Genomic DNA, 15,750 nt, shown 5'->3' with positions numbered 1-15,750 from the left:
TACAGCCAGTCATTCTAAATGGCCAACAAACTAGGACCAAATTTAGAATGAAGACAAAATGACATTTAAATCTGACATGACCATTAGAGTGGGCAGTTTCTGTTTTCATATATGTAAACCAGCTAGTACTATTTCCATAACATCAAATACTTATAAGGCCACCTGAAATTAAAGGTGGCTCTAGAGAAGGGAAGTGTAGAGTTGGGAAGTCTTCAACCACTTTCACTGCCCAGGTCTCTGGTTTCTCCAGAGTATGACATTTTGAAGCAACCTTTAAAGGGGAGGAAAAAAAAAAAAACGAAACAACTTTTCATTGCTAAGAACTGTCCCAAGCAGATTCTCCCACTCTATATTAGACTCTCACCAGAACAGTGCTGCCAAGTACTAGGTGATAGTGTCTTTACACGGAGGTGAAACCACAACAAAATACCCGGCCTCAGCACCCAGCTGTCAACACCTGGGAAGGTAAGCCACCATTCCAGTACACCCATGCTAAGACGTGCCCCAGTAAGTCCTCCAGAAGGAAACGGATACCTACTGAAAAAGCCGAATTGGGTTCATTAGGAGGCTAAGATGGCAGCAGGTCATGCATGCCTCCTGAAATAAAACCAGGATCAACAACAGGCTCAGAGGCAGTGATGCTATGTGTACAGCACTGGACTTCATGGTCAAGCCTGCCTAAGTTTGAGATCTGGCTTATTCTGTCACACTGAGAGCGTTACCTAACTTTTCTGTCTAAGAGTCCTCAAAACTATAGAAAGTGAATTCCAGCACGTATGCTTTAAGGGATTATATCTGATGGAATGTGGATGAAACCTCTGGGCTCCATGCCTCACCTAGCAAACTACTCAATAAAGGTTTGCTATTACTTTTAAATACCCTGAAATATACAGCAGTGGTACTGGGTGGCTAAACAGATGACACAACTCCAGCAGGGAAAAAAGATCTGGTGCCAGGGCATAGGAACATGGAATGCCATCCATGTGCTAGTCTGAGAGAACCCTGTCCAATTGGGACAGGACTTTACCTCTATCTGCAGACCACAGCCAGGTCTAGGTCACAGCGGGTACTCGATAAACAACTGACTGAATTTTTTTTTCACAGTGATTAAGAGACACTGAAAAGGGGTGGACAGGAGGAGAGGGGAGATGCAGGCATCTTGAAAAAGGAAGCTTGAAAAAGCACAAGATAGTAGAAACAAAGTCTCCCAAGAAGCAGGACATGGCAGAGGATAAAAATCTAAGAAATTTCACCCATTTTGAGTCTGCTTAAACTTCCATACTTCTATTTCCCCAAGAGCCCAAATAGTCTGTCTCTGTTCCCATCTTACTCTCCTGTCTACACTGCTGGGCTCTGAACAAAGAACAGGGAATGTAGTATCCCCTGTATAGTACAAGTAGTACCAGTATCACCTTTAATTTCAGGCTTGTGGATGCCACTCTGTGACCAGCAGAGAAAGGACATCACCATGTACTGGGCTCCCATCTTACCAGGTTTCACAGTGGCAGACTTGCGGCCTCGCTTAGCAGGGGACCGTTCCTCTTCAGAAGTCGTAAGTTTCCTTTTGCCTGATGGAACTCCCGTGGAGGCACGGTGACTCTCTGTGGTTTTACGGGTGGGTGTTGTGCTGCTGCTGCTGGAGACAGTGGGAGTGGCTGGAGAGCTGATGTTACTGCGCCGTTTCCGCTTTCCTTCCACCAAATTGTCTGATGAATAAGCCAAAGGTTGGTAAGTTCCCATGGTCTGAACTTAAACCTGACATAGATAGTAGCACCGTGCTTTCTGCCACCTCCCACAATTGTAATGAAAGTCTTGGTTTCTTTGTAAACTCAGTTATGTGATGTAAATATGCTTTTGTTTTAATCCCAAGTGTGGGATTTTAGTTGGGCTATAATTTGTCCACACCTGTTAATTGTCTCATGCAGGGCATGGCTTTTGCCAGCTGGTAACAGTTTTCCACCTGCCAAACAGAGAGGGGCGTGGCCTAGGACTCAGAGTATAAATATGAGAGCCAAGAAAGAGGTGTGGTGTTCGATGCTGGCGTGTGGCATACAGCAGCAGAGGAGCCTGCTGGCTGCACCTGCGTTTGACAGAGATTGGTACAGGGCCCTAGAAGAACACCTTGACACTAAACAGCCAGAAGTAAAGGGGTCTGGGCCCCTTTCCCAATTAACCTTTTCTCTCCCACATAAGGGTTGGGAGGTTAAAAGGGGGGGGGGGTTAAGGCTTAAACACCCCAAATAAAGTAGAGTTGTTAAAAATGAGAGCTACCCACAATCAGGAAGCCTCTTTATAAAGCCACACATTTAACATTCAATCACTGTCGTGACTGAGACATGTTTGCTCTCCTGTAGAACTAGGAGGGCCAGAAGAACCCAAAGACTTCTCATTTGGAAAGAAACAAGTGTGGCAGCAGCTCTAGAAAACGACAGTCATCACTATCCAATAAACCACACAGACAAGTCAGACAGTCACTCCTGCCTGCTCTTGAAACCATTCCTCCCTTCTTTAACCAAAATACGGATCCACAGGCAGTTGTCCAGGTCTTACCTAAGCTGATATCTGCTGCCTTCGTGAGGGGTGTGACAGCCTCATATGGTCCAAGCCCATATTGTTCTCTTAGTCTGTTTCCTTGCTCCAAGGACAGGATGACTGCCATTCGTTTATACCACTTCCTTTGGCCTTCTTTTTCAATGCTGTAATACAGCTCTCCAGACTCCTTCCTATGTCCTTTCACCACTCCTGGAGATGACATCATAAAAGACACCATAATTGTAGGTGATTAGCACCCTCTTAGAAGAGCTCTACAAAAGCAGGCCTGAGGCAGAGAACACAAAGAGACAACCGTGGACTGAACTAGCTCTCCATCACAAGTGCTTTGGGACAAATGTAGCTACTACATTTGGATTAGACAAGGTCTTCTGACAGAAAGCAGCCTGAGTATAAAATAAAGCTTTCCAATTGTAGACTCAGGGGCTATCAGTGGCGCAAATGGATCCCCTAAAGTGAAGGCATAGTTTCATCATAATCTTATAGCAATTGCCTAAGCCTTCCCATTGTGGTTTCTTTGAATAATGAGTGACAGTCTGATAGTCCTAAATTACAGGTGAAAATGACAATTTTAAGAAAACATGTACATGTTTGTCTATTGTGTGACAAAGCCAGAATGGAGAGGGCAAAGATAGGAAAAAAATAAACCCCGCTTCCCTGCCTGTGATCTACCTTGCTGTTCTTTCACTGATGCACAAGTGCAGATAGGCCTTTGGGTTATGAGCACAATGGAGGGCTGACTTAGAACTCAACCAACCTGAGTTTAGGCCTAGTTCTGTTACATGGGATTAGGCAAGATCTACTTCTAATTCTATAAAAAAAAAATAACACTCGCCTCTCTCTAACAACCAATAAACAACATATATCACACATAACATAAAAATGGCATATTGTTATTAATATTTTTTCTTCTTATGAACAGAAAGGTACACTTCTTTCTCCATTAGCTTGTCTTGAATGAAGGGCTAAGGAACCTAGCTCTCCTGTCAAGAAAAAGCATGGAGGAGGAAGCATATCCTAGTTCTCCTACTGTGTCACAGAATCAATTCCTTTACCCATCTCCTAGCTAAATCATGAAGACCACCTCAATCTATAAAAAGCCCAAGGCCAAAAGGACACTCATCACCAAGGAAGATCTACCCGAACTAGAAGCAATATGGTACTAACATTGGTAAATAACATCAACAAGTGGAGTGCCAATTCCCTATCCTTTAATGTACATTCACTAGTGATAAGTCTATACTGAAAGGGCCAAATGTGAACCTCTAAGATGGCGCTATACCAGATGCAGATGATACACATTAACCATGAGGTATCAGTCCCTAAGTGATGCCACACAGCCGGTGGGTGCTGTCTAGTGATACAAAGTAAAGCAGCCCCACTGAACAACAGAACAAGGGAGCAGGTACTTGGGGAACACGAGAGCCTGGAAGGTCCCAACAGAAAGTCTTTGTTTTTCCATTCTATCCCAAAACACGTTCAACACAATCTCCAGAAAGGATGCTTCTAAATGACAGTCAGCACCATAGGTATCCTTGAAATTAGCTAAGAAGATATCTTCACGGAATTAGTATACAATAAAGTAAAAGCACACACAAATCCCTCAACAATACCAACACAGGCTCCTGCAAAAAGAAAAGCAGTGACATGAGACCATCTCAGAAAAAAAAAAAGGGACACTGCTCTTCAAACCAAAACTTAACAAACACGCAGCTACTGGGTATTAAAAACTTCTTCCTAACTTATTCAGTGTGCCACCAGTCTCCAGCTGAGTTCTTTCTTACCAACGCAGGCAGTGACTTTCAAAGTCAGAAATGAAGTGATGCACACCTTTAATCCCAGCACTTGGGAGACAGAGGCAGATGGCTATTAGTTTGAGGTCAGCCTGGTTTACAAAGCAAGTTCCAGGACAGACAGGGAAATAAGACAGAAAAACCCTGTCTCAAAAATAAGTAAATTAAAAAAAATAAAAGAAGTCAAACAAGACAGAATACAGAGAGGGGGAAAACACTAATGTTGAAGTGGAGAAGTACAGGGTTACCTAGTGCTAAAGATTCACATCACCAGTGATGTAATATGATGTCACATATCTCCCTCAGCCCCACATGATGATGATAGGAAGGGCACTTCACCTCTATGACATTCTTTAAAATGAAATAAAAACAAAACCGTAACTCTAGTCTACGAAAACATCAGACCTGACTTGGGAGACATTCTATAAAATACCCATTATTCCTCAAAGCTGTTAAGGTCATAGGAAAACAAAAGACAGAAATTGCCACAAACCAGGAGACCAAACAAACCACGACTAAATGTAATGTGGTATCCTAGACTGGATCCTGAAACAGAAAAAGTACATTAGAGAAAAGATGGTAAAATCCAAATAAAATTTGGGGTTAACAATAAGGAATCAAGATTGGCTTCCTGGTTCTGACAAATGTATCAGATTAATTTAAGATCTATAGATAGGAAACACTGGGTGAGGAAAATTCAGGAGTCCTCTACCCTAACACCATTCTGTACTCGGCAAATTTTCTTTATAATTATTCCAAAATAAGTTTACTGAAAACCAAACTAGAAACAATAGGGTAACTAATGTAACAGAAATGGACTCTCTGACTTGAGAGATCAGAAAAACAGTAAGGCTGGAGAAGACTGTCATAGTAACTGCTGACAGGATGGACCAGTAGGCACAGTACATCTATAGAGACTCTGCTTGTTTATTACCTGCACTGAAATACTCATCTTCTGAGAGGGCTGTCACTTCAGTGTCCAGGGGTATGGGGTCACACAGGAGAATGTCCTTGCCCAACACATCACATTCATACCCATCATCAAAGAGCAGCTTATACTTCCCAGCTCCGACGTCTCGTGTTATTTTCCCAGAGTAAAAGTAGCCATTGGATGACCACTTGGCTACAACACGGAGCCCCACAAAGCTGTTTCCTGGAGATGAGGCATCCAAGCCATCAGAGGAACCAGTAGCAGCCTGAAAAGGAATCTCTGGAGAATCGCTCCGCCGCAAAGCACTAGAACCAGCTTCCGTCCGTCTGGTAGAGTCTGGCACACGGGGCATAACTCTGGTGAAGGACTTGTCATCTGGTGACATGCTAGGTGAAATGTCTTCTATGCCCAATGGACCAGACACAACTGTTTCTCTAAAGGCAGATAAGAGAAGGAAGTAAGAACAAGACAGGACCTATCTTCTAACCCCAAATCTTACCTATAAGTCTCTTCCACCCTTTCATTAATCCCATCACAGACATCAACCCAATCTCTCAGCAGCCTGACTCGGTCAATGTGGGCCCCTCCTCTCCCTCTGGTACTTCACATATTCTTTATTCTCCTTTTCTACTCTCCCTAGTTTTTTGATACTACCCAGGTACCTGGTTCCAGTGGTCCGAGAAGGCGGACGGCCCCTTCGCCCACGCCCACGAGGCGTGACTGGAGCTTTTCCTCCCTGTCTGATGCCTGCATCACCATCTTCCTCACACACTGGCGCCCCTGACTGACTGATCCCTTTTCTAGGACTAGAGAATGAAGACAGGTTAGTTTGAGAGCAGCTGCAAATAAGTGCATCCTTTAACATCTCCCCTGGACCTTCCAACTATATGACAGGCTACATGTGCTACTCCTCCAGGGCAACAGAAAGCTGGCTCACACCTATCAACACCAATCAACAAAACCTCAACCGGGAGGCAAGGGGGGATAGGATAAAAGGACCTCTTCCTGTATGAAAGTCTATTCCCTCCTCCCGACATAGCTTCCTGCTACTGCAATTTAAGATGCTACGCCCATTCCTGCCCTGCCCTTTCCTCTATTTCCAGCTCTGGATACCCACAGACCAGACCAAAAACCAAAGAGATATAACACAGTGGGGACCTAATTCCTGTACTCCCAACCAAAATATGAATAAGCTGCAGGATACGGGAGAGGGGAGGGGCGGCAAGAGTATGTACCTAGGATTCCTAACATCACATAAGGGGCTTCTTTGCCTACACGGTTCCTCCCACACCAGCACCAAACAGGGAAGAGGCAGTTATTTATCCAGCTAGACATGAGGCATTCCCCATTGCCATTACTCCTGTGATAATGTTAGCAACCCTGCCCCTGCTGGGTTCTCTCTGGAGACCCTGTCTGCACCTCAGTTTTCCTGGGCCTCCACGGGAACTGGGTAAGGCAAAATCTGTAGGTTCTGTCCCGCTGGTTTTTCCTTTCAGTGGCCCAGCTCCTCGCCCTGAGCTGCCACTGCTGTGCATGGCTGAGAGGCTTGTCCCACTTGATGTGTGGTGAGAGCTGGAAGCTTTGGAGGAGAAGGAGCTGATGTCCCCCAGGTCCCCAGAGGAGCCTCCGGTCTGTGAAGGGGAAACTTCCGTTTCACATTCCTGACATTCTACAATTGGTTCTTCAGTCTCCTGCGGGGAGGAAACAGACAGGGAAGCTAAAAGAAAGCACACTAACATAAAGCTAAGGTGATGTCCGAAAAATCTGAGGGACTGCAGAAAACTTCACTTCAGCCAGATGGGAATCTGGAGGGAACTTTCCTGAAGCAATGGAAATATTTTATGTCTGTTTTGAGCAATGGTTACAAAAATTTTTACAGGTACCTCTTTTACACATACCTTTGATCCCAGTACTGGGAAGCAGAGGCAAGGGGATCTCTGAGTTCAAGGCCAGTGTGGTCTACATGTCAAGTTCCAAACCAGCCATGGCTACATAATAAGACCCTATCTCAAAAATAAATAAATAAATACAAATAATACTAATAATGATTTTTTTTTGATAGGTACAAACCTCAAGAATTTCAAACTGGCTTCACCTCCTATGTACACTTGGGCGCTAGAACTCAACTGTAAGGCATCTAGTGAGACTGACCCCAGGAGTAGTAAGGAAAGGATCCTCGACAGGCACAGCACAGGGAAATGGGCATACAGGGTATAATTTTTTCTTCCTCATCTAGAATGTTTACAGAGCATCGTGCTAACTGACATGGTGTGAAGAAGGAAGACTGTTCTCTCAGCCGCCCAGTCTCTCCACAAAGACTATATGCACCACACTTATTTATGTAATACTATAAGGTAAGCAAATGGCTGGTTTTTACTTCTCCCTTCTGGAAAAATTTCTCCTTTCAGAATCCATGATTGGATTTACATGCCTGGAAATCCCAGGACTCAGGGAGGTAGAGGCAGGTGTATCTCTATGAGTTCAAGGCCAGCTGGGTCTACAAAGCAAGTCCCTATCTCAGAAAAAAAAAAAAAAAAAAAAAAAAAAAAGAACAAAAAAAGAATCTATGATTGGGAGAGGATAGATAACAAAATGGCATCAGATGCCTCATGACCCATGTCAGATAACTCAGAACCATGAGGCAAGGAGAGTGCTGACTCCAAAAGCTGTCCTCCAAAGGTTGTCACATGTGGGCCTCTGTACACACACATGCAAACAAACACACACATTAGATACATAGACAGATAGATACTAAGTGTGTTTTACTGCCCTTTGTCCCCCAAGACAGGGTTTCTCTGTGTAACAGACCCTAGCTGTCCTGAACTCCCTTAGTAGACCAGGCTGGCCTCTGGGATTAAAGGCGTATACCACCACACCCGGCCTATAAATAAGTGTTAAAAGGAAAAAGAATCCACAGGGTTGGCATGTAGCTCAGTTGGTAGAACACTCCCCTCACATGCATGTGGCCTTAGGTTTGTCATTAACACTGACAAAGATGGAGACAGAAAGATCAGAAGTCCAAGACTGGTTACACAGCGGATTAAGAAGCTTGAGCTATAAGCAAGAAAAACAAACCAGGCAGGCAATGGGGCACACACTTTTAACTCCAGCACTGGGAGGCAGAGGAAAGTGGATCTCTTGTCTACAGAGCAAGTTCCAGGACAGCCAGGTCTATGTCAAAAAACCCTATCTCAAAGAGAAAAAACAAACAAACAAACAAAATGAAGGAAAACAGCGTCAGTGCCTAGTGGCACAGGGGAGGAGGGAAGGGTTGCAAGAGCTAAGCGGGAAAATAGGAGAATGGGGTGGGGGAGAGAAGAGGCAGGAGGAAGGGGAAAAAGAAAGGGAAGGGAGGAAACTGAGGAGGAAGGAGGCAGACCCAGGCATTACCTCAGTTACTTTCCTTTCCACTTCTGTTCCATCCACATAATAAACATCTGTAATGACACGGGTGACAAGCGTGCGTACTTCACGAATTGTTCTCATGTGACGATGCAAGACATGGCCATGTGGAGGCTGGGGCATTTCAAATTCTTCTTCTCCCTACAACAGAAGACAAAGAACACAGTAAGAACAAAACCAACAAACGGAAAGTGGAAAGTAATCACGGCTCTCACTATAAACTGTCAGATGAACACTGTTCGGAGGACTCCTGAATCTGAGGTGATAAATTCTCCATTATTTACAGGTTACTCTGAGAAGAGAGGCTTGGAAAAGTCTGTCTACCTGACTTGACCTGAAATGACAAAGCTCAATCATGGTATGCAACATACTATTTTTAGAAAGTAATTGTTCTAATTTTTTTTCAATTTTTAGTTTATTTCATTGTAGAACTCAGACTTGTACTGCAGGCTGCTCTCTCCAACTCATGATCCTCCTGCCTCAGCCTCTGTTAATACGAATGTGCTGCCACACCCAGCTAATGCTTCAATTCTGATAACAGTGTTTTCAGATCCCTTTCATGGCCTTGGCATCAGGTGCGCTTTGATCCTTAGAGAAGCCCAGAATCAACACCTGTTAACCAGTGAAAAACAGTTATTAACAACAACAAGCTAGGTGGTGGTGGCATACACTTTAATCCCAGCAATCAGCCAGTGAGCAGCACTACTCCATGGCCTCTGCATCAGCTCCTGCCTCCAGGCTCCTTCCCAGTTTCAGTTCCTGTCTTGGCTGCCTTCACTGGACTGTGTAGGTCAAAGAAACCCTTTCGTCCCCAAGTTGCTTTTGATCATGGTGTTTTGTCACAGCAATAGAAATCCCATTTAAGACACGGAATAGATTTTTTAACTAAAGACTTAAGTTAGAAAGCTGGGCATGGTGGTGTACACCTATAATCCCAGCACTGGGAGGTAGAGCAGGAGAAACAGAAGCTCAAGGCCATTTCTAGACTGCATAGCAAGATTAATGCCATTCCCTAGGCCTAGATACTGCTGCAAAAATAAATAAATAAAGAAAGAAAGAAATAAGGACAAAAAAAAACAAAGACAAAAAAAACTTAACAAATTAAGATTTCTATCTAGAACTGAGAGACAGATCAGTGATTGCTGCTCTTGCAGTGGGTCCTGGAGTGCAAGTCCCAACAACCACATGGCAGCCCACAACTGTCTGTAACACCAGTTACAGAGGATCTGGCACCCTCTTCTGGTCCTTATGGGCACTTACACTCACATGCACATACAGAGCAAGAAACAAATACAGAAAAATAAAATTAGTAAATCTTTAAAGGAAAATTAATAGATAAAACAGCTACTAGTCTTCAGACATGCCAGATGCAGCACTAAGCGCTTTACCCCTCAACCCTCAAAGCGTTTAGAGCGTTTAAACCTTGTCCTTAATAACTCATTCACTGTCTCATCATCATCATAAAAAACAGGGTAATTCCCCTTTTACAGTACATGAAGACCTCTAGGACAATCCTACCAATACCTGTGATCCCCTACAAGAGGAGAAGAGAAGCAATCCTAGGTAGCATGCCTTATCCCTACTCCTCTGTCAATATTTTTAATTTAAAAAATTATCAGTCGGGCATGTTGACACACATCTTTAAGAAGATCTTTTGGAACTCAAGGGCAGTCAGATCTATAGAGTTCCAGGCTAGCCAAGGCTATACAGTGAGATTGACCCTGATTCACAAAACAACAAATGAGATAAAAACAAATGAAAAGAAATGTCACTAGAGGTGGGAAGATGGCTTAGTCAGTAAAGTGTTTGCCTCACAAGCACTGAGATGTGTTCAGACTGCCAGAACTAATGTACAAAGCAGAGTGCAGTGGCAAACACCTATAACCCCAGCAATGCTGAGACGGGAGAAGACATGTGATTCCAAACTCAGAGGTCAGACAGCCTGGCCTATGTGGGGAAATTTCTGACCAATGAAAAACCCTGTGTCAAACAAGAGGAGCAATACCTGAGGTTGTCTTCTGACTTTCACGCAAATGCATGCACACACACACACACACACACACACACACACACACACACGCTCAAGACTGTTACTGGAAGCACTAACTGAGACCCTCAGAGAATGGGCAGTCTGTAGCTGAGCCCTGTGGCACCGACTGTCCCACCTGGCTGTGGACGGACTCTGTGTCGTCCACAGGAGCACTGGCCAGTTTCTCTCCAGTCCCCCTCTCAGTCTGCACAGTGGCGTCTCGTTTCCCAGCGCTCTGCTCCACTGTACTGGTCCCCTGCTCACATACACTCTTCACAGTCTGGGTAGCTGCGGAAACAGTTTCTGGGGCGCACAGGTCCATGGTCTGGATTCCTATGTTACTCTGTGTGGGCCTTTCTATCACGACCGTACTAGGTTTTTCCTGGTTTGCACTCAGTCCCTCTAGCTGGTCTGTTTCCATCACTTCTCCATGAGGGCTCAATGACCCCTGTGTGGCTCTCTGCTGGGAAACAGAAGAAGCAGAGTCCTCAGAAGCAGCAGCATCCTGAACAGGCCCAGTGGGCCTCACAGGCTGTTCATTCTGCCTGAGCTTTGGGGTACCATCCAGTGTTTCTTTGTCCACTTCTTGAGCACTTGGAAAATGGAGCAAGTTCGCCCTGAAAATGAAACATAGACACCATGTGTCATGGTTTAAAAGCAGCTTATTCCTGAAGTGGTGTGGTTGCACACATCTATAACCCTATAAAGCACTCAAGAGGCTGAAGATCATAAGTTCAAGGACAACTAAAGCTATAATGCAATACTATCTCAAAACATAAAATAATAAAAATAAAATAACCCCCATTGCAATGGGGTATTTAAAGGATAAAAGCAGTACAGTATTTTAGAATTGGGCCTTTGGGAGGTAATTAAGACCTGACAAGGTCATCAGGATAGGGCATTCACGAATGAACACTGGTGGCTTCATAAAAAAGATAGATCTGCAAGGTGTGGTGGCACACACCTTTAATCCCAGCATTCAGGAGGTAGAAGCAGGCAGATCTCTGAGTTCTAGGCCAGGCAGGAATACATAGTGAGATCCTGTCTCAAAAGAAAGACACACACCACATACCCTCTCTCTAAGTGATGTCCTGCATTGTCTTGGGAGCCCACTATTAAGTCATCACTGGCTTCAGTTTCTTAATCTTCAAGCACATCCATGAGTCAAATGAAACCTCCCTACCTCAGTGGCTTACCCTCAGCATGGTACTACCATGAGCAATGGGAAAATGGGTCAAGTGAACTAAGAGAGCTCTAAAGATATACACAAAAAACAGGTCAGTAACAAGATGTAAGACCCTTATAAAGTCCAAGCAATCCAAGGCAGCTTAGCAACCTACTTCAAAAGCCATATACATGGCACTTAAATCACTACACCTGGGATGCAGGGATGCAGAGGTACACAGACCACTGTGAGTTCCAGCCCAGCCTGGTCTACACTGTGAGTTCCAAGACAGCCAGCATTGTCTTTTTGGATACTCTGTCTCCAAAAGAAAAAAAAGAAAGAAAGAAAAAAGAAAAGAAAAAGAAACACATCAGTTACTCATGAAGTCTCATTTGGTTTTATGAATGGTTCTAACATTCTTTACTAACTCCTACAACTAGTTTTATGAGTAGTTCTAACATTCCTTACTGACTCCTACCACTATGCTTGAGGTCTGTTCCCTCCTGAACAGTGATTTAGGAGAAGAAATCTAGACTTCGTCCAAAGAATCAAGTTGAAGGTAAGATCCTGGTCTTTCCGGGTCAAAGGGCCATTTGGCGATGACAGCTGTGAGTCCAGTGTTTCAGCGCTGAGCTCCCTGGACATAGCTTTACCTCAACATCTCAGAGTAACTGGAAGACAGTGCTGAAGATAAGGCCCCAGGTCTTCATTAGTCTTCCCATTTGGAAACCAGTGTGTCTTAATCAGGTTTCTACTGCTGTGATAAAGACCAAGGCGGGCGGTGACCCACACCTGTAACCCCAGCACTCAGGGAGGCAGAGGCAATCAAATTTGTGAGTGCAAAGGCCAGTCTGGTCTACAAAGTCCAGGCCGGCCAAGGCTATACAGAGAAACCACCCCCCCACACACCACAAAAAAAAAAAAAGACTATGACCAAAAGGGGAGGAAAAGGTTTTTCTGGCCTACATGTTCCAGTCCCTCAGCAAGGGAAGCCAGGGCAGGAACTCATAGCAGAAACCTGGAGACAGGAACTGAAGCAGAGACCAGGAAAGGAATGCTGCTCAGTGCTTGCTCTTCATGGCTTGCTCCACCTGCTCTCTTACAGAACCCAGGACCACCTGCTCAGAGTGGCACCGCCCACAGAAAATCACCATCAAGAAAACCCTGCCACAGACTTCCCTTTAGACGGGCCATCTAAAGGAGGCAATTCCGCAACTCAAATTCCCTCTTCCCAGATATGTCTAGCTTTGAGTAGAACTGACAAAACAAAACAAAACAACCACCACACAGTGACTGGCTTATTTATCCTATAAATTAGCTGAATGTTGCCTATAAGCCAAATACCACAGTTTTCAGAGTTTTTAATGTTTTAAATGTGAACAGTTCTCTAGAATAAGAAGCCCAGGCTAGCAGGTTACATACAAATTTGTCTTTTCTTTATCTGAAAAGCTTAAGATAAAGCTTGATATAATACAGGTTATTTTAGTTTGGTTTCTACTACTGTGATGAAACCCTGACCAAAAGCAACTTGGGGAGAGGAAGGGATTTGTGTGGTTTACAGATTACAGTCCATCCACAGGGAAGCCAGGACAGAAACGCATGTCAGGACTTGCAGGCAGGCACTGAGGCAGAGGCTGTGGAGGAGTCTGTCACTGCCTTGCTCAGCTGCCTTTCTTACACAACCCAGGCCCCTCTGCCTATAGATGGTATTGCCCATAGTGAGCTGGGCCTCCTCCACCAATTATAATTAAGAAAACGCCTCACAGACAAGGCCACAGACCAGTGTAATCTGGACAATTCTTCAGCTGAGGTCCCCCTTTCCAGGTAACCCTAAGTTTGTGTCAAGTTGACATCTGAGGCTAACAATGACACAGGTGCTTAATATTTGTACTTTGAACAAAAGAATGAATATTCTATACGTCAATAAACTACAAAATCAGTGAGATAGTGACATTAACATAAATGAATTCAATTCAAGGCTACGTCACATGTAAATGGACTGAACAAAAGTGAAATAAATCACCACCTGTGGTAGCTCATACCTGGAATCCCAGCCCAAGCTGGGAAGCTTGAGGCAGGAGAATTTCAGGAACTTCAAAGCCTGCCTGGGCTACACAGTTGAGTTCTAGGTCTGCATGAGCTATAGACTAAGGCTTTCCTTTCTTTTTCTTTCTTTGTTTTTTAAAACAGGATTTCTCGGTGCAGCCCTAGCTGTTTTCGGGACTCTCTTTGTATAACCGGGTGGCCTTGAATTTACAGAGATCTGCCTGCAGGTGCTGGGATTAAAGGCAAGAGCCACCATGACAAAGAGAGAGAGCTGGACAAAGGCTCTCTTTAAAAAAAAAAAAAAAAATTCCATTCTGAACCAACAATGTCCCACCCAGCCCCTCACCGCTACGAGGGGGCTGGAAACCATCCCAGTGTTACCTCAGGTTTTGGCCCGAGAAAACAAAGCTTGGAGCTTTCATTCACAGCAGCTAAATCTGCCTAGATGGGCATCAAGAGCATCTTAGGGCTTTCCCCGGTTGGGTCATGAGTTTCCCAGGTCTCTGTCACTCAGCACCATGTACTTACTAACAGGCAATGGACCTGAACAGCCTTCTACCTAAAAGGACCATCTTGGTTGTTGGAGCTGTGTCCTATTTGTGAGGAACACTGGCTGAATGAGGATACAGGGTCCACTGAGAAAGAGGACAGAACACACTACCAGGAAACACATGAGTAGCAGTTAAATCTTCATGATCTATGAATGGTCATAAGATGTGAGCACAGCAGATATATAATCACGACCAGCTGCATAAAACAAAGCAATTAATGAAACAACTCACCTGCAAATTCAGGTTTAAACCATTAAAACAACTAACAAATGAGGAAACAGGCTGCCATGAAGGCTGACAAGACTCAATTGCTAATTTCAAGGTGTAATTGTTTCCTATCCTTAAACAAGCTTGCACATTTTACCTCACACTACAGACTGAATCCTTGAGCCTCACAAACCCTAACACACCAATAATATAGCACTGAGAGTGAAGGCCTATGGGAAGCTATTACATCAGGAAGGTAGCGCTGTCCTAAAGCTGTGAGTGCACTTGTAAACCCAACTCCAGAAACTCCTGTGCAGGGAACAGGCCTTCTCCACAAAATGAGCCTACCAGCTTTAATCTAAGACTGTCCAGACCCCACAAATGTTAAGAAATAAATTTGTGGCTCATAAGTTACGCAGCCTATAGCAGTATTGTGGTCAAAAAACCTAAAACACCCCAGAAACTATTATTCAGGGTAGAACCTCTATATAGAATTTTACTTCTAGAACAAAGTTATCTTTTGCTTGGGAAATTTTTCCCAAGATACCAATATTAAGGCTTTCCCCCTTCCCTTATCTCTAAAGAGTTAATCAGAACTGTTATTCTTTAAAGACCAAAAGTGGTGGGTGGGCATGATAAAGCACATCTTTAATCCCAGCAGAGGCAGGTAGACCTGAGTGAGTCTGGGGCCAGCATAGTGTACATAGTGAGTCCCTGGCTACACACACAGTGAGACTCTGTCTCAATCTCAAAAATAAATAAATAAATAAATAAAAATTAAAAAAAGAGAAAGAAAAGAAACTGTGTGTGTGCGATGGTGACTCATTACAATCTTGACAGTGTTAGCAGATTCCTACTAAACATCAGAAGTTGCTGTTTCTCATTCTCCTCTGAGCACTGAACAAATGATTAATGATAAGATTGTAGCCATAAACACATTAGTTTTGGTTGACCAGCCTGGGCCCATAACATAATCCCTGCGCTTGGGGGAGGGAAATGGTGGAAATCAGGTGAGAATCCCTGAGTGTATTTGTCAGTAAATCTAGCCAATCTGTGAGCTCAAGAAAGGGACAAGC

At 44.1% G+C, this 15,750-nt stretch overlaps 1 protein-coding gene across 5 annotated transcripts in view; it reads right to left on the bottom strand.

Moving 5' to 3' along the window:
• The window catches only part of Tp53bp1 (tumor protein p53 binding protein 1), an 85,265-nt gene that overhangs the window by 4,226 nt on the left and 65,289 nt on the right, over positions 1-15,750 (bottom strand). For all 5 annotated transcript variants that reach the window (XM_021649859.2, XM_060372247.1, XM_021649860.2 and 2 more), the window contains 7 exons: positions 10,842-11,322; positions 8,665-8,817; positions 6,694-6,965; positions 5,937-6,080; positions 5,278-5,708; positions 2,551-2,742; positions 1,491-1,706 (listed from right to left, as the gene is read on the bottom strand). In XM_021649859.2, the coding sequence (XP_021505534.1) occupies positions 1,491-1,706; positions 2,551-2,742; positions 5,278-5,708; positions 5,937-6,080; positions 6,694-6,965; positions 8,665-8,817; positions 10,842-11,322 (1,889 nt within the window). The remainder of the gene's footprint in view (positions 1-1,490; positions 1,707-2,550; positions 2,743-5,277; positions 5,709-5,936; positions 6,081-6,693; positions 6,966-8,664; positions 8,818-10,841; positions 11,323-15,750) is intronic.

Source organism: Meriones unguiculatus, chromosome 18, assembly GCF_030254825.1.
Source record: "Meriones unguiculatus strain TT.TT164.6M chromosome 18, Bangor_MerUng_6.1, whole genome shotgun sequence".
Taxonomy (NCBI): domain Eukaryota; kingdom Metazoa; phylum Chordata; class Mammalia; order Rodentia; family Muridae; genus Meriones; species Meriones unguiculatus.
Note: the sequence above shows the minus strand (reverse complement) of the source record. Positions and strands in the feature narration are given on the sequence as shown.